Source organism: Lutra lutra, chromosome 8, assembly GCF_902655055.1.
Source record: "Lutra lutra chromosome 8, mLutLut1.2, whole genome shotgun sequence".
Taxonomy (NCBI): Eukaryota; Metazoa; Chordata; class Mammalia; order Carnivora; family Mustelidae; genus Lutra; species Lutra lutra.
This window is the reverse complement of record NC_062285.1, coordinates 120,171,513-120,191,155: the sequence shown is the minus strand read 5'-3', so window position 1 is coordinate 120,191,155 and position 19,643 is coordinate 120,171,513. Positions and strand designations below refer to the sequence as shown.

The following is a 19,643-nucleotide window of genomic DNA, read 5'->3' as shown; positions in this document are numbered from 1 at the left end:
TACCCCTTCAGTGGTTCTTCCTCTACTTGTTATAGTGCAAACTCCACAGCCTTTGTATTCTGATCACGATTATATTTTCTAGCCTTATCTCTCTGTCTACTCTTTTGCTGTCCCACAGCTACTGCCTAGCCAACCTAACCTTTGAAGCCATTTTTTTTTTAAAGCCATTTATTCCCTGAGAAGCTATGCTTGTCATGCCTCAGCTTTTCCCATTGCAACTTCCTCTTCCTGTAGATTTCTACATCCTTTTCTGTGCTTTAAGGTCCACTCAAACATCATCTCTGAATCCTCCCAAGAGAAATCCCACACATTTCGGTACTTATTCTCTTCATTTTCTACTCTTTATTTTAGCATGTATCATACAATACGAGCTGCGTAGTGACTGTCCAGACTAAACAATGAGCATCTTGGTGGCAAGGGGTACTTTATTTAATCTCTTTAGGTTCAATAAATGTGTTTTGAATGAAAGACATGAAATTATGACAGATGAGGATGATCCATAATGCATTTAAAGGCGGTACGTTTAAAATATTCTGATTGGAGGAGCGCCTGGGTGGCTCAGTGAGTTAAAGCCTCTGCCTTCGGCTCAGGTCATGATCCCAGGGTCCTGGGATCGAGCCCCGCATGGGGTTCTCTGCCCATTGGGGAGCCTGCTTCCTCCTCTCTCTCTGCCTGCGTCTCTGCCTACTTGTGATCGCTGTCAGATAAATAAATAAATAAATCTTCAAAAAAAAAATTCTGATTGGAAAATAAATAAATAAATAAGATGTTCTGATTGGGTCTTGATTAGTTTTAATTCCCTAACTCAGATTTCATGGCCCAATTTGAAATAGATTAATAAAAGTACTAAATTTTTAAATGAAAGGTAACAATAGTCTAAAACAGAGTCCTTGATTTATATGAATCAGAAAATTCTATAATAGGCCTCAAGGTAAAATCTAAGTTAGAAATTAAAATCCTAACTTAGTGAGCCAAATCACTGAGCTGCTAAAAGCATTTCATTTACAAGAAAGTGATCAGCACACTAGTTAGAAAAAGTATCTGCACCCCCATGTTCACTGTGGCATTATTTACAATAGCCAAGACATATTATATATATGAATGTGCAATTCATATAAATATACATATATATGCACATACACACATATGAATATTATCCAGCCATAGAAAAAGAATGAAATCATGCCATTTGTGACAACATGGATGGGTCCCAAGGGCATTAAGTGAAATAAGTCAGAGAAAGACAAACACTATATGATGTCATGCATATGTGGAATCTAAAAAAAAAATCAAACAGATAGATAAAGAGAACAGATTGGTGGTTGCTAGAGGTTGGGGGTGGGAGGTGGGGCAAAATGGGTGAAAGAGGTCAAAATGTGCAAATTTCCAGTTATAAAATAAATAAGTCATGGTAATATAATGTACAGCCTATAGTTAATAATACTGTACTGCTTATTTGAAAGTTCCTAGAGAGTAAATCTGAAAAGTTCTCATCACAAAAAAAAAAAATTGTAACTGATGACAGACGCATAAGTTAATAAGATTTACTGTGGTGATCATTTAGCAATATATATAAATCTCAATCATTACATTGTATACCTGAAATTAATATAATGTTATCTGTCAATTACACATCAATTTTTTAAAAAGAAAGTGATTAGAGCTTTTTAAAGGGGTTCCTCAAATAGGAGGAAATATCACTAGAAAAGTAGTCTCAAAAACTCAATAAAGAAAAGTATCCACAAAACCAGCTCTATTCAACTGTGAAAAGAAAAAGTATGGGAGTGTCTGGATGGCTCATTTGGTTAAGCATCCAACTCGTGATTTCAGCTCAGGTCATGATCTCAGAGTCATGGGACTGAACCCCAAATCAGGCTCTGTGCTCAACGCAGAGTCTGCTTGTCCCTCTCCCTCGCTCCTCTTCCACTTGCACATGCTCTCTCTTTCTCTCAAATAATAAATAAATAAATAAATAATAAATAAATAAATAAAATCTTTTAAAGCGAGAGAAAGTGTTATCATTATGGACATCACTGTTGCCTCTAATATGTTCAACATGTTGCCTAATGTGTCCACCAAAACATATTATTTTATTGCCAAAAACCAGTAGTATTATAGTCAAACTACTATTGTCTGAATGTAAATCTTTCTCTCTATAGCTTCCATTAGAGAAACAAACATGCCTCTTTTAGAAGTTACTCAGTGCTTACAAGGACAGATTGACATTAAGTACATTTGACAACACCTTAACACCCACAGTGCAGCAAGACACATAGGGAAAGATATAAGATGATCTTCAAGGTAATGATTAACAACTATCCATAAAACTATCGTAAGACTGGAATGATAAAGTGCCATATTTACTACTTGTCTAGTAGACCTCCTGAGATATGTACTGGATTCTCAGCATTATGTACATTTCAGAAGGAGATGAAAAGTAGGTTAAGCCATATCCAAGAATCCCAACAAGGAACATTTTGATTGCTGAGAATAAATTATACAATTCATAAGATCAATCTAAAAGAAAACATAAAAGGAATGTATAGTTTGATAGACAAAAACATATCTAAAACACCAAAAAATAATTCTGATATGATAAAACAGAATGCTCCAGAAGTGGAATATAGATTAATAGTAATAGTAATTATTAATAGTAATAATACTAATAATGGCTAACATTTATTGACTGCCTATTCTGTGCCAAATGCTAAGCATTTATATGCATCATTTCCTTGAATCTTCCCAAGAACTCCCATTTGACATATGAAGAAATTAAAACTTAAGAGAGCATAAGTAAAATACCTTGGGCATAGCTAGTCAGTGGCAAAACCAAAACTCTAATCCAAATCCCTATCCTCCTAACCACTATGTATTTTGTCTTATTAATACAAAGCTAAACTAAAATGAAGCATGGAAAGGCAACCTGGATGCTTTCCTATGAAATACCCTTAAAACCTAAAATGGAAATTAGCTAAAATCTTGTCAGTATTTTGAGGTCTAACAGGTCTAAACATGACCTCACGGGAGGGGGTCAAAATCAGAAAGGGTTTGCTCTTTATGAAGAAGACTTCAGCAGAGAACAAGTAAAAAGAGCTGATACAATCTCTGGGAAAAGGGGTGCCTACGTGGCTCAGTCAGTTGGGCATCTGCCTTTGGCTCAGGTCATAGTCCCAGAGTCCTGGGATCAAGCCCCACATCGGGCTCCCTGCTCAGCAGGGAGTCTGCTTCTCCTTCTCCCACTTGCCCTGCTCATGCTCTCTCTCTCACTCTCTCAAATAAATAAATCAAATCTTTAAAAAAAATTTTTTTTTAATTTTTAAAAAAAGAGCTCTGGAAAAAAATTGATTCACATATATTCTTCCCCCAAAAGCAAATAGAACTGATTTGACTAAAATGCTATAAGATAGGAAAAATAATTATACTCTAGTAATCTAATTACTGCTAACCTAGATAATAGAGTGGTATTTAGAAGACATGAAGGTAGAAATTTGGGAAATAGTAAAGCCAGGAATTATCAGAACTTTGAGTGGTCTGGGCTTCTTCATTAGTTCTGGTTCCAAAATACAACCATAAAATTAGGTTCTATTAAAAAAAACAATCTGCTAATTCATAATGCGCCTCTGCTTAGAGTTGAAGCAATATGACTAGATTTTGGAACTGCTAAAGTCACCTCAAATATCAATTTGTTTAGGTTCCAACAAATAAAACTAGGAGAAAACTTGATGCATTGGGGTTGGGGTTCTTTGAACCAGGAGTAATAGAAAAAACAGGCCAGGACCACAGCAGGTCCAAAGATGTAGGAGGGTCTACAAAATAGACCCTCCTACATATGAATAGTTATAATAGTCTGATCAGTACACAAGCATTGGAAAGAATGAACATCCACTAGCTTTAGTCTTTTTACCCTCTACTCAAGATCTGATTCCAAGAAGGGAGGTCCCGATTGGCCTTGCTCACATGACTAGTCTTCTGACTGGCTAGAGAAGAAAGCTCATGAAAAGTCCCACCCGACTACATCTAAAAGGGAAAGAGGAATTCCTCAAAAGGCGATATTTGGAAGAGGAAGATAGGTGCTGGACAGAAAACAATATACAACCCTGCCCTTGTAACATTACATTAGACTGACAAATATTCCTGCCTCTTCCCAATAAGAAATCCCATCTGCACAGAGACTGAATTCTGTTGGGAGACTCTGAAGGTGAATGACCATAAGCCACAGGACCAATGCTCTATTTGACCAAAAGTAGATTAGGGACATCTGAGACTAGTTCCAGATGCATCCATAAGTAAATCAGTTGGTATATGTGTAAAAAGCCACATGGGCTTCCAGAAGTCCAATACCAAGACAGGAAAATGGAGGGGTAAATCACCATTAAAAAAAAAAAGAAAAAAGACCAATCATTTCATTTAGAAGCTAACAAGCTATATCAAAGGTTTTGTACCTCAGTCCTGGCAAACAAGTTGGTCCACTTTAACTGATTAGGAATAAAATAGACACCTGATGAGATTATACAGCTCCACAAGGTCAAGAAACTTTTGAGAAACTAAAACAGGGTATGAATTATTTAAGAGCTCTGAAAAGACTTGGGCTTTTTAAACCTTTTTACGGTATCAGGTGATGCATCAGTTACTGATTTGGGGATAATTTTATTACAAGATCATGATAATGTAAAACATTCTGTAATATGCCCCAGTTGAAAATGATTGCCAGGGGAAAGAAATTTATTTGTCTTCTTTAAAGAAAGAAAGTTTGGCAATTATTTGAGCCATAACATCATTGTTTACGAGAGCACCCTAAGGACTGATCATTAAGCCTTAACACTTGGATAAAAAATACCACTGAGGAGCAAGGTAGCTATAGAAGGTTTCAGGACTTCTAATAATATTCAACATATTCCTAGTTGGTGACAATCCTTGTGGAGGACCCCTAATAAAAAACAGAGCCTCTAATACATCTCATGAGTCTATCCTAAGAGGACATTATACTTAAAATTTTCTTAAAATAGTTTCATTTAAGAAATAAAAGAGGGGCGCCTGGGTGGCTCGGTGGGTTAAGCCGCTGCCTTCGGCTCAGGTCATGATCTCGGAGTCCTGGGATCGAGCCCCGCATCGGGCTCTCTGCTCTCTCGGGGAGCCTGCTTCCTCCTCTCCCTCTGCCTGCCTCTCTGCCTGCTTGTGATCTCTCTGTCAAATAAAAAAAAAAAAAAAGAAAGAAAGAAAAAAGAAATAAAAGAAAAAGACACACAAGGGAAAAAATGTAAAAAACTTCAGTCTTCTCATATCTCCAGGGTGTCCCCAGTGTCAGTGGTAGGAAGATAGAGGCCGAACAGGAATGAGCATATTATGACAGTATAAGGACCAGACTGAGTCTTAATAAAACAAAAAGGGAAATCCCAAAGGCTTTATTCTCTCCAGGCTCTAAGATGCCACAATATTACTCCTGAGACAGTTCTAAAAAAGAAAGATAAGTTTTATCTGACATAGAAATAGGACTGAAGTATTAGTATCCGCAAAGCACTAGACAGTAGCATGTGGCCACAGAAGCATCCTGTTGAGAAAATGGATCTGAACACACCCCAAGTCTTCCAACAAAGATCAAGCACCACTTGGCCTTGTCAGCTGAGACTATCCAACACCATCATCAAACTCCTCCATTCAAAAGCTGGAAGCGCAATGATAATAAGGCTCTTCCTTAACGTTGCCAGGACAGACTTCCCAACCCCGAACTTTAATAGCATCTGTCTGCTCAAAATCCTTAGACTTGGGGCACCTGGGTGGCTCAGTGGGTTAAAGACTCTGCCTTTGGCTCAGGTCATGGTCTCAAGGTCCTGGGATCAAGTCCCGCGTCGGGCTCTCTGCTAGGCGAGGAGCCTGCTTCCTCCTCTCTTTCACTCTGCCTACTTGTGATCTCTGTCTGTCAAATAAATAAATAAAATCTTAAAAAAAAAAAATCCTTAGACTTCTCTCTGGTCTCACTTCTTACCCTCTTCCTCCCAACAGACCCCACCTCCCCTTGCCATTTCATCTGTGCCTCTATGACACTGAATAACCTATAGGACCACAAGAACTCTATGATCATTCTAGCTTTAGGAAAACATTCTAGTTGTTTTCTCTTCCTATAAAGTCCTTTTCACCCTCTGTCTTCCTCTTTCTCTGGCTACTCCTGCCTATCAGTATTCAACCTGATTCCTTTTCTGGAAGTTTCCTTACATATCACCCAGTATTTGGTTAGGTACTCCTCTGCTAAATTCCCCTGGAATTCTTACAGTTAAAGTATCTATGACAGTAACCCATAATTACCTTCTTACTTGTCTATGTTTCCACAAACTAGATTATCTGAAGGCAGGGACAAAAAAGAAGGCAATCCATCACTATTTGTTGAATAAATAAAGAATTTTTGTTTGTTTGTTTGTTTGTTTTTATCCCCTGTACTCAACATAATACCAGGCATACAATGTAAAATAAATATTTGCTGAATGGATCATAAGTACTCAAAAACATTTATTGGATGAATGAAATAATGGACAGATGATAACAAAGTGCTACATATCAGAAATCTCAGATTTCTTTTTTTTAATTTTTTATTTCTTTTCAGCATAACAGTATTCATTGTTTTTGTACCAAACCCCCTTCCAATTTCCCTCAACTCCCTTCTCCTCTCCATCTCCCCTTGTCCTCCATGCTATTTGTTATGCTCCACAAATAAGTGAAACCATATGATAATTGACTCTCTCTGCTTGACTTATATACTCAGCATAATCTCTTCCAGTCCCGTCCATGTTGCTACAAAAGTTGGGTATTCATCCTTTCTGATGGAGGCATAATACTCCATAGAGTATATGGACCACATCTTCCTTATCCATTCGTCCGTTGAAGGGCATCTTGGTTCTTTCCACAGTTTGGCGACCGTGGCCATTGCTGCTATAAACATTGGGGTACAGATGGCCCTTCTTTTCACTCCATCTGTATCTTTGGGGTAAATACCCAGTAGTGCAATTGCAGGGTCATAGGGAAGCTCTATTTTTAATTTCTTGAGGAATCTCCACACTGTTTTCCAAAGTGGCTGCACCAACTTGCATTCCCACCAACAGTGTAAGAGGGTTCCCCTTTCTCCACAGCCTCTCCAACACATCTTGTTTCCTGTCTTGCTAATTTTGGCCATTCTAACTGGTATAAGGTGGTATCTCAATGTGGTTTTAATTTGAATCTCCCTGATGGCTAGTGATGATGAACATTTTTTCATGTGAAATTTCAATATCCTACTTTCTGACCTCAAACCCATATCCTTCCAGCTCTCTCAGACTCTGATTTTCTGATCCCTAACTTCAAAGAGATCTCCAGTCTCTGGACATCTCCATGCTCACCAAGTCTTTAAATACCCTGAAGGTATCACTTCCCTCCCTACTCAATCTGTACCCATTTTTTATTAGGAACTTTTAACCCATATATTCTTTGTAAAAAAATAGCCCTGTACAAATCTCTGCTGTCACAAATATTTTGCTGTCACAGCTACTAAAAACACTACACCAGGGTAATGCCATACCACCATGCAGATGGGGCCCAATATAAATTCATGGTCCTCAACTTCAGCTATAACTTTGTACTGGCCAGTCCTTCAACTTCATTGTCAACTCCCTCATCCATTCCTCATCCATTCCACTCCACTCTCTAATCGTCTTCTCTCTCCAGGGTCCAACTGTCCACCCTTGCTCTCCATTGTTGGCAGATATGATTGCCTCCTACTTTATCAGATGATTGACATAAGAAGGCATAAACTCAACTCTGCCTCCACACCAATAGGCTTTCTCAAATCTACATTGATCTGTTCCTCCTTCTCTTTTGTATCAGAGGATGAGGAGTCTGCTCTGTAGCCTACCCTCCACTGAAGATGAATCACTTTATCTGTGTTTTCAATCTCATCTCCTTCCCTCTTCTAATAGGACTGTGCTCTATTATTAACACCTCTCATATCTTCAATTTCTCTCTTTTCTTCTGGCTCCTCATAGTCATTATATAAATATGTGGAACTTTTTCTCTTAAACTCTGTATCCTTTCCCTAGCTTTGGCCTATTTTTTTTCTTATCAGCTAAACTACTTGTAGCATCATCCTCTACTTCACCATGTGCCATTTACTCAGCCAATACCATCAAATTTTTATGGGTAATACACAGGGACAAAATTTTTTTAAAATCCTCTACCTTGAAATGTGAGTACCCTTAAGAATTTAAATTCTAAAATCAACATACAATGAATCGGTAAGAAGACAGAACAATTTCCAGGCCAGAGTAAAATATAAATTAGCAGCATCCATCTGAGAGAAGGCATCTGAGCCAATGGACTTGAAGTATTTTAATTCCATAGTAAGGAATGCATTATGCTAGCATAGTGTCTCTTAAGTTCTATAGTTTCCCTCATTTTTAATCCTTCTGATTTTATTTGGCTTCCTATGTAAGTTGCCCCTACAGAGAGAGAATACAGAGAGAGGATCTCTCATTTCAGTAGAGTTCGGGATGGGTAATATAGATTAGTTTCCCTATTCAAAACTGTTCAACTCCAAGAGAGGACTAGATATAGGGAACCTGAAAGTTCATAATCTAATGTTAAGGGCAACACATTATTTTTAACAAAGTGAACTAAATCATTCATTTAACAAAGGTTATATGTCAAGACCAAAAAAAGGAATGGCATGTTGTTACCATCAAAAGGTTGTGTGAAGATGTAGAGGTTGCATCTTTCTCAGATATTAGAAGACCTTTCTGCATCAAGTATATTGCTTTGGACAGCTTATTCTTCCTTATTTTATTCATTACACTCAATTCTGAAACAGAAAACAAACATTTTATCAAAAGGGAAACATGAAAACTATCTTTAAACGTTTTTAGAAAAACAGTTTATCCCAATTTTAATTACCTGTAAAACAGTCAATGCTTCTAGGCTGTTTTAGCTTTTCTGGACCTTTGGTAGATACATATTTGCTAACAGTTGGAGTCTGCAAAACTGAAGAAGGAAGAGGAGATTGCCATTACAATTAGATTTGTGTCCAAGAAAGGAAATATTTTCTGAATATTAAAGGGTAACTATCTATTTGTAAAATTATTGCTTCCTCTCATATGTCACCTTTTTATCAATACATAAAAATTCAAATAAATCTACTATAATGACAAATTCTCCTCTATGTACCACAGTATGCCTGAGGACATGAAAAATATTTAAATTATAGATGGAGAGGGAAGATGGCAGAAGAGTAGGGGACCCCCAATTCATCTGGTCCCTTGACCTTGAATTCAGCTAGATATCTATCAAATCATTCTGAATACCTGTGAATTCAACCTGAGAGCTAAGGAAAGAATTGCTACAACTCTACAAATAGAGAAGTGACTACTTTTTGCAAAGTAGGAGGTGCAGAAAAGTGAATCTGAGGGGATATATCGGAAAATAAACCATGGTGGGAGGGAACCTCCATAAGCTAGCTGCTGGAAAGTGATATAGCAATGGAATGCAAAAATTGGAACTTCTAGAAGTCTGCTCCTGTGAGGAATGTCCCTGCCTGAAAGGTGCTCAGGTGGTGAAGCGGAGCACAATCCTAACTGGGAAGTGTGGTCTCAGAATCCCCAGGGTCACAGAATGAATGGGGATGCCAGAGTGTGGTAGAGTTCCCAGGCATTGGAACAGGAAAGTTGGTTACAATTAGCAAGCCCTGGAGTGGGCTTTCAGCTCAGTGTTGCCATAAACCATGAACCATGGCAAGATCAGGGACTGCCTCTCCAAGCAAGGGCCCAGCAAGAGGAGTGGCCCTCCTTCCTCCTTGGGAGGAGTGGCAAGAGTGCACACAGGTTTGGGCAATTGCTCCCAGAGCAGGGGCCCAGGGAACAGCAGAGACTTGGTGAGATTCCCCTCTCCTTCCCCAGGAAGGATTGGTGCAGAGACCTGGCAGGCCAGAAAGGGCTAGGATGATATACTCAGGGTACTAAATGAGAAAAACATGCAGCCAAGAATACTTTATCCAGCAAGGCTATCATTCAGAATAGGAGAAGAGACAAAAATCTTCCAGGACAAACAGAAACTAAAAGAATTTGTGATCATTAAACAAGCCCTGCAAGAAATATTAAAGGGGATCCAGTAAGGAAAGAGAGAGCCCAAAAGCAACATATACCAAAAAGGAACAGAGACAATATACAGAAACAGTGACTTTAAAGGTAATACAATGGTGCTATATTCATATCTCTCAATAGTAACTCTGAATATAAGTGTGCTGAATGCTCCAATCAAAAGACACAGGGTATCAGAATGGATAAAAAAGCAAGTGCCATTCATATGCTGTCTACAAGAGACCCATTTTAGACCAAAAGACACCTCCAGATTGAAAGTGAGAGGGTGGAGAACAATTTATCATGCTAATGGATGTCAAAAGAAAGCTGGGGTAGCAATCCTTATTTATCAGACAAATTAGATTTTAAGCCAAAGACTATAGTAAAGGATGAGGAGGGATGCTGTATCATACTTAAAGGGTCTATCCAACAAGAATATCTAACAATTATAAATATTTATGCTCCTACCTTAGGAGCAGCAAATTTTATCAACCAATTAATAACAAAATTAAAGAAACACATTGATAATAATATAATAATAGTAGCAGACTTCAACACTCCACTCACAGCAATGGACAGATCATCTAAGAGAATCTCAGAAGGAAACAAGGACTTTGAATGACACACTGGATCAGATGGATTTCACAGATATATACAAAGCATTCCATCCTAAAGCAAAAGAATTACACATTCTTCTCAAGTCCACATGGAACATTCTGCAAAATGGGGCGCATAGGTGGCTCAGTGATTAAGTGTCTGCCTTCAGCTCAGGTCATTTCCCAGGGCCCTGGGATCAAGCCCCGCATTGGGCTCCATGCTTGGTGGGGAAGTATGCTTCTCCCTCTTCCTCTGCCTGCTGCTCCCACTGCCGTGTGCTCACTCTCTCTCTCTCCCCATCTTACTGTCAAATAAATAAATTAAATATTTTTTTTAAAAAGAACACATATTAGGTCACAAATCAGGTCTCAACCAGTATCAAAAGACTGAGATTATTCCCTTCATATTTTCAGACCACAGTGTTTTGAAACTTGAACTGAATCACACAAGTAAATTTAGAAGGAACTCAAATCCCACTAAAGAATGAATGGGTCAATCAGGAAATTAAAGAATTTTAAAAATTCATGAAAACAAATAAAAAGGAAAACATAACTGTTCAGAACTTTTGGGATACAGCAAAGGAGATCCTAAGAGGGAACTACACAGCAATACAAGTCTTTCTCAAGAAACTGGAAAAGTCTTAAATATACAAATGAATCTTACACTTAAAGATACTAGAAAAAGAACAACACATAGAGCCTAAACCATGGAGGAGAAGAGAAATCATAAAGATTAGAGCAGAAATGAATGAATAGGAATGCCTGGGTAGTTCAGTCAGTGAAGTGTCTGCCTTTAGCTCAGGTCATGATCCCACGGTCCTGGGATTGAGTCCCACATCAGGCTCCTTGCTCAGCAGGGAACCCACTTCTCCCTCTGCCTGCCACTTCCCCTGCTTGTGCCCTCTCTCTCTCTCTCAAATAAAGAAATAAAATCTTGGGGGGAAAAAAGAAATGAATGAAATAAAAACCAAAAGAACAGTAGAACAGACCAACAAAACTAGGAGCTGGTTCTTAGAAAGAATTAATAAGGTCAATAAATCCCTGACCAGACTTATCAAAAAGAAAGGAGAAAGGACCCAAACAAATAAAATCGTAAATGAAAAAGGAGAGATCACAACCAACACCAAGAAAACACAAACAATTTTAAGATCATACTATGAGCAATGATATGCCAACAAATTAGGCAATCTGGGAGAAATGGAGATATTCCTAGAAATTTATAAGCTACCAAAACTGAAACAGGAAGAAATAGAAAACCTCAACAAACCCATAACCAACAAGAAAACTGAAGCAGTAATCAAAAATCTCCCATCAAACAAGAGTCCAGGGCCACATGGCTTCCCAGGGGAATTATATCAAACTTTAAAAAAGAACTAATACCTATGCTTCTGAAGCTGTTTCAAAAAATAGAAATGGGAGGTGCCTGGGTGGCTCAGTGGGTTAAGCCTCTGCCTTCGGCTCAGATCATGATCTCAGGGTCCTGGGATCGAGCCCTGCATTGGGCTCTCTGCTCAGCAGGGAGCCTGCTTTCCCCTCTCTCTCTCTGCCTGCCTCTCTGCCTGCTTGTGATCTCTTTCAAAAAAATATATAAAAATCTTAAAAAAAAAAAAAGAATGAAAGAAAGAAATGGAAGGAACACTTCCAAACTCATTCTATGAGGCCAGCATTACCTTCATCCTAAAACCAGATAAAGACCCCACCAAAAAGAGAATTATAGAATATCCTTAATGAATATAGATGCCAAAATTCTCACCAAGATACTAGCTAATAGGATCTAACAGTACATTTAAAACATTATTCACCACTACCAAGTAGGATTTATTCCCAGGCTGCAAGCATGGTTCAACATCTGCAAATCAATCAACATGATACATCACATTAATAAAAGAAAGGACAAGAATTATATGATCCTCTCAATTAACAGTGAAAAAGTACTTGCCCAAATACAGCATACTTTCTTGATTAAAACTCTCCACGGGGAGGAATACAGGGAACATAACTCAGTATCATAAAAGCCATATACAAAAACTCATATACAAAAAGCTCACAGCAAATATCATTCTCAATGGTGAAAAACTGAGAGCTTTTCCCCTAAGGTTAAGAACATGACAGGGATGCTCATTCTCACCACTGTTGTTTGACATAGTACTAGAAAGTCTAGCCTCACCCATGAAACAACAAAAAGAAATAAAAGGCATCCGAATCAGCAAAGAAGTCAAACTCTCACTCTTCATGGATGACATGATACTTTATGTGAAAAACCTAAAAAACTCCACCCCAAAATTCCTAGACCTTGTACAAGAATTCAGCAAAGTGGCAGGATATAAAATAAATGCACAGAAATCAGTTGCATTTCTATACACTAACAATGAGACAGAAAAGAAATTAAGGAATCAATCCATTTACAATTGCACCAAAATATAAGATACCTAGGAATGAACCTAACCAAAGAGGCAAAGAATCTGTACTCAGAAAACTACAGAACATTTATGAAAGAAATTGAGAAAGACACAAAGAAATGGAAAAATATTCCAAGCTCATGGATTGGAAGAATAAATATTGTGAAAATGTCTATGCTACCTAGAGCAATCTATACATTCAAGGCAATCCCTATCAAAATACCATCAACATTTTTCACAGAAATGGAACAAATAATCATAAAATTTATATGGAACCAGAAAAGACCCCACATAGCCAGAGCAATGTCGAAAAAGAAAACCAAACCTGACAGCATCACAATTCCAGACTTCAAGCTCTATTACAAAGCTGTCATCATCAAGACAGTATGGTCCTAGCACAAAAAGAGACACATAGATCAATGGAACAGAATAGAATCCAGAACTGGACCCTCAACTCTTTGATCAGTTAATCTTCGACAAAGCAGGAAAGAATATCCAAAGGAAAAAAGACCACCTCTTCAACAAATGGTGTTGGGAAAATTGGACACACCCATGCAGAAGAATGAAACTGGTCTATTTCCTTACACCACACACAAAAATAAACTCAAAATGGATGAAAGACCTCAGTATGAGACAGGAATCCATCAAAATCCTTGAGGAGAACACAGGTAGCAACTTCTTCGACCTCAGCCACAGCAACTCCTTCCTAGAAACATCGCCCACGGCAAGGGAAGCAAGGCCAAAAATGAACTACTGGGACTTCATCAAGATCAAAAGCTTTTGCACAGCAAAGAAAACAGTCAACAAAACCAAAAGACAACTGACAGAATGGGAGAAGATATTTGCAAATGACATATCAGATAAAGGGCTAGTATCCAAAATCTATAAAGAACTTTTCAAACTCAACACCCAAAGAATAATCCAATCAAGAAATGGGCAGAAGACATGAACAGACATTTCTGCAAAGAAGACATCCAGATGGCCAACAGACACATGAAAAAGTGCTCAACATCACTCGCCATCAGGGAAATACAAATCAAAACCACAGTGAAATACCAACTCACACCAGTCAGAACAGCTGAAATTAACAAGTCAGGAAATGACAGATGTTGACAACAATGCAGAGCAAGGGAACCCTCTTATACTGTTGGTGGGAATGTAAGTTGGAATGCCACTCTGGAAAACAGTATGGAGATTCCTCAAGAAGTTAAAAATAGAGCTACCCTGTTACCCAGCAATTGCACTCCTGGGTAATTTACCCTAAAGATACAGCCGTAGTGATCTGTAGGGGCAACTGCACCTCAATGTTTATAGCAACAATAGCTAAACTGGAAAAAGCAGAGATGTCCATCAATAGATGAATGGATAAAGATGTGGTGTGTGTGTGTGTGTATATATATATATATATATATATATATATATATATATGATATATGTGTGTGCATACACACACACACACACACACATCTACACACACATATACATACACACACATACATACATATAGGAATATTACTCAGCCATCAGAAAGGATGAATGCTTACCATTTACATCAATGTGGATGGAATTTGGAGGGTATTATGCTGAGTGAAGTAAGTCAATCAGAAAAAGACAATTATCATATGGTTTCACTCATATATGGAATATAAGAAAGAGCACAGAGGATCATAGTGGAAGGGAGGGAAAACTGAATGGAAAGTAATCAGATAGGAAAAAAAGCCATGAGAGACTCTTAACCATAGGAAACAAACAGGGTTGCTGGAGTAGAGATGAGTGGGGAGATGGGGTAATTGGGTGGTGGGCATTAAAGAGGGTATGTGACATGATGAACACTAGATGTTATACGCAACTGATGAATTATTTAACTCTATCTGAAACTAAGGATGTCCTAAATGTTGGCTAATTGAATTTAAATAAAATTTTTAAAAATTAAATTATAAAAATATTTGATTTTCTATATCCTCTTAAATAAAATCATCTTAAAAGTTATAAATAGGATCCAACCTACTTTTGTTCACTTTCCCTTTTACAAACTTTTTTAAACTGCTTCATCCATGATCCCTGCAAGAGCTCAGAGCATGCCATGAAGACCTCCATTCTCCTCTTCCAAAATTTTCAATTAACACACAAATTATTGCCAGTTGACTACGGGCAGTGAGAGATTCTGGTGTATAGTTGGGAAGGACCATTATGGTGGTCCAAGAAAAAGAGAATGATAAAGAAAAGAATAAAAGTATGCTGGCCCAGGAAGATGGAGAATATTTCACTGATTCTTGATTTTCCAGGTCTGGTCCTCAAAAGACTTGGGAATATTTTGTTTCTGTCCTTGGAGGTATGCAATGGTACCTGTAGTAACCTTACAATAAACCCCATTTATTGAGGTTTAATTATTTGTGCTAATGCCATGGGATGATGATTGATTGATGAAAAGATGCCAGCAGGTAGCATTAAAGAATATAAGGTTTCTTTTTTTTAATATTTTATTTATTTATTTGATAGATGGAGATTACAAGTTGTCAGAGAAGCAGGCAGAGAAAGAGGAGGAAACAGGTTCCTCGCTGAGCAGAGAGCCTGATGCGGGGCTCGATCCCAGGACCCTGATATCATGACCTGAGCCGAAGGCAGAGGTTTTAACCCACTGAGCCCCCCAGGTGCCCCAAGAATATAAGGTTTCTTTAATGGTGAAGGTTAAGGGAATTTAGCTGCTTGGAGACAGCAACACAAAGCAGAAAATAATGCATCATTCTCTCTGTATCTGGGGTATTATAAGTGCTAATTAACTGACAGCTCTCATGATTATAATCCTTGAAGAAAAAGATGAGACTGCAAGAAAACTCTGAATGCCCAATACAGATAGTCATATTTAATACCACTGTCATCAACAGGCAACCATTGTCAAGTTCCTGAATAAGAATGACAAAAGGGGCACCTCAGTGGCTCAATCTCTTGAGTGTCTGACTCTTGATTTCACTCAGGTCAAGATCTCAGGGTGTGATATCGAGCCCTGTATCAGGTTCAACATTATGGATGCAGCCTGCTTAGGATTCTCTCTCTCCCTTCCCCTCTGCCCTTCCCCCCACCTCAAAAATAAAAAATAAAATAAAAAAAGAATAACAAAAATAGTATTGAGGCAACATAGTCTGGCAGCAGCATGCATGAGCGAAAAAAGAGGAAAAAAGTGAAAATTCTGTGCTAGGCTGATAATTCAATAAGCGAACAAAAACATCAAGGAGACCCAGAGATACAGCAAGGAATAATAACTAATTCCAGTTTCAATCTGAGCTCAAGTCTACTATCAGTATTGTTAAACAGTCTTGATGAAAACTCAGAGGATCACTTGATCTTCAGAGATTATGGATGACAATTAGAGAATGAACTAGGTTAGAGAACTCTAACAGACGCCACTTCATTAGAGGATAATATAGCTACTAAGTGAGAATTATATGCTTGTTTCTTAGAGAAAACCCAACATAAATGCCATTCAGCATTTGGAAATAGCATTCAGCTAATGCAAGTATTTTAAAATCAAAAAATATCAAGATTATTATTCTAAGTAGCACCAGTAAAAACTATACATGATGACCAGAGATATTTTCATTTTTATTTGCTTCCTCTACATCCAGGAAGTCTTTTGAGAAACAGTTTTGAAACAGTGTAAATTTGAAAATAAAATGTTAAAGGAGAAAACTTAAAGGATAAGATAATTTAAAGAGGAAATTTATATATAAACAGAATGCAAATAAACCAAGTTGTCCTAAATATATATCAACTGGAAACATAACCATACAAAAAATAAAATTAATTCAAGTAAACCTGAACACCACTATCTAATGTGTGGTATATTCTAAGGACATAATGAACTGCAAAGGAATACTAAACTTATTTAGCAGGTTAATTGTTAATGGTGTTATTAGTTTAATAATTCTGAAAGTCCTTTGTTAATATGGCAGGATAAAGCAATGAGTTATTACATCCGATATCGTTGGGAACCAGAGTTCTCACATGAGAGAGGCCAAATGCAAAAGTGAAATCTAGAACTTTGAATTTTCAAGTGTTGGACTTTGAATTGGCAATATCAGAAAGAACTTCCAATATGCCTGTGTGTGTATACACACACACACACACACACACACATACCGTCAGTCTATAACATTTAGTTGTGCAATGAACAAAAACTTGCTCAAAGAATAATGGAGAGATATTAAAAACACAGAATCCAGTTTGAGACCTCCCACTGGCAAAATGTGTAACTTTGAACATCAGAAGAACAATGACAGTAAATGATTTTAAGTGATTTAATAAAAACAAAATTCAATCCATAGTGTAACTCCACAAATTAAAAGAGGCAAAGTAGTGACAGTTCTTTACAAAAGAAGGTCAATAAATTCAGCAGAATAATTTAATCAATGAGATCTATATAACATCACCTATGTAATCATGAAAAAAACTACTAAGAAAATTCAGATTGTAGAATGTTCTAGAAATATATCCTCAAAAGTGTGTCATAAAAGAAAAAGTAGGACGTCTTATTCTAGATAGAACAACAGGACAGAAAGGTGATGTCAGCATCGTGGCAGCGTAAGACATCCCTCCCCCCAACACACATTTAGTAATAAAAATTTAGCATCCATTCAGGGACCAGAAAAAATTACCTAAGAAAGAAGAGCAAAAAAGAAGATACCAGACTTTCTGATTTCACACTATACTAAAAAGTCATAGTAATTAAAACAGTATGGTACTGACATAAAATTAGACACACAGACTATAGAACAGAATCAAGAGCCCAGAAACAAATCCAGGTATATATGTCCAATTAATATTAAGCAATGCAGTGAAGAATACTTAATGGGGAAAAAAGAATACTTAATTGGAAAAAGCATATAAAAACAGGATATCTATATGCAGAAGAATGAAATTGGACCTCTGTCTAATATCACTCAAAAATTAACTTTAAATGGATGAAAATCTTAAACTTAAGAATGGGAACCATAAAATTCCTAGCAGAAAGTATTGAGAAAATGCTTCTTCCCTATTTTTTTAAGATTTTTATTTATTTATTTGACAGAGAGAAAGACAGTGAGAGAGTGAACACAAGCAAGGGGAGTGGGAGAGGGAGAAGCAGGCTTCCCACTGAGCAGGGAGCCCAATGCAGGGTTTGATCCCAGGACCCTGGGATCACAATCCGAGCCCAAGGCAGATGCTTAATGACTGAGCCATGCAGGCACCCTGAGAAAATGTTTCTTGACATTGGTCTCAGCAACTACTTTTTTTGGATAAGACACAAATAATAACAACAACACAAAATACAGTAAAAAAAAAAAAAAAAGCAAGTAATAACAAGAACAACAAAATTATTAAATGGGACTACATCAAATAAAAAATCTCTGCACAGCAAGAATGAACAAAATGAAAAGGTAACATACAGGATGGGAGGAAATATTTGTAAATCATACATCTCATAAGGGTTAATATCCAAAATATTTAAAGAAGTCATACAACCACAACAGTAAAAAACAAACAATGGAGAGTGAGAACTGAATAGACTTTTTTCCAAATAAGACATACAAATGGCCACAGGTACATGAAAAGATGCTCAAAGTCACTAATCATCAGGAAAATGCAGATCAAAACCACAAGGAGGTACCATTTCACATCCGTTAGAATAGCTATCATCACAAAGATAAGAGGTAGTATCTGGGTGCCTCAGTTGGTTAAGCCCGAGGATCGAGTCCCACATTGGGCTCCTGGCTGGGCAGGGAGTCTGCTCCACCCTCTGTCCCTCCCCCTTTCTCATTCTCTCTCTCTCTCTCGTAAATAAATAAAATCTTAAAAAAAAAAAAAAAAAGACAAGAAATAATAAATGCTGGGGAGGATGTGGAACAAAGGCAACACCTGCACACTACTGGTGGGAATGGAAATTGGTTCAGCCACTGTGGAAAACACTATGGAGGTTCATCAAACAATTAAAAATAGGGGTGCGTGGGTGGCTCAGTTAGTTAAGTGTCCAACTCTTGATTTTTGGCTCAGGTCATGATCTCAGGGTCCTGAGATCAAGCCCCACATTGGACTCCATGCTCAGTGGTGAATCTGCTTGAGATTCGTTCCCTGTGCCCCTCCCACACCCTCTTTCTCCCTAAAAATAAATAAATAAATCTTAAAAAAAAAAAAAAACCACTAAAAATAGACTACTATATAATCCAGCAATCCCTTTCTGGATATATCTTCAAAGGAAATTAAAATAAGATCTCAAAGATACCTGCACTCCCATGTTCACTACATCATTATTCACAAGAGCCAAGATATGTAAACAACCTAGATACATACATATCCTGGAATATTATTCAGCCATGAGAAAGAAGGAAGTCCTGCCATTTGCAATAACATGGATGGACCTTGAGGGCATGATGCTAAGTGAAATAAGTCAGACAAATACTGTATGATATCACTTATATGTGGAATCTAAGAAAGCTGAATTCATAGAAACAGAGTGTAGAGTGGTGGTTACCAGGGGCTAAAGGGGAAGTGGAAGGAGATAGAGAGATGTCAGTCAAATGATACAA

The 19,643-nt window shown here is 37.6% G+C and overlaps 1 protein-coding gene across 2 annotated transcripts in view; it reads right to left on the bottom strand.

Annotated features, from left to right (window-relative positions):
• Positions 1–19,643, bottom strand: part of CFAP54 (cilia and flagella associated protein 54) — a 334,936-nt gene that overhangs the window by 256,024 nt on the left and 59,269 nt on the right. For both annotated transcript variants that reach the window (XM_047743150.1, XM_047743152.1), the window contains exons 18-19: positions 8,911–8,997; positions 8,697–8,818 (exon numbers count right to left, since the gene is read on the bottom strand). In XM_047743150.1, coding sequence (XP_047599106.1) covers positions 8,697–8,818; positions 8,911–8,997 — 209 coding nt within the window. The remainder of the gene's footprint in view (positions 1–8,696; positions 8,819–8,910; positions 8,998–19,643) is intronic.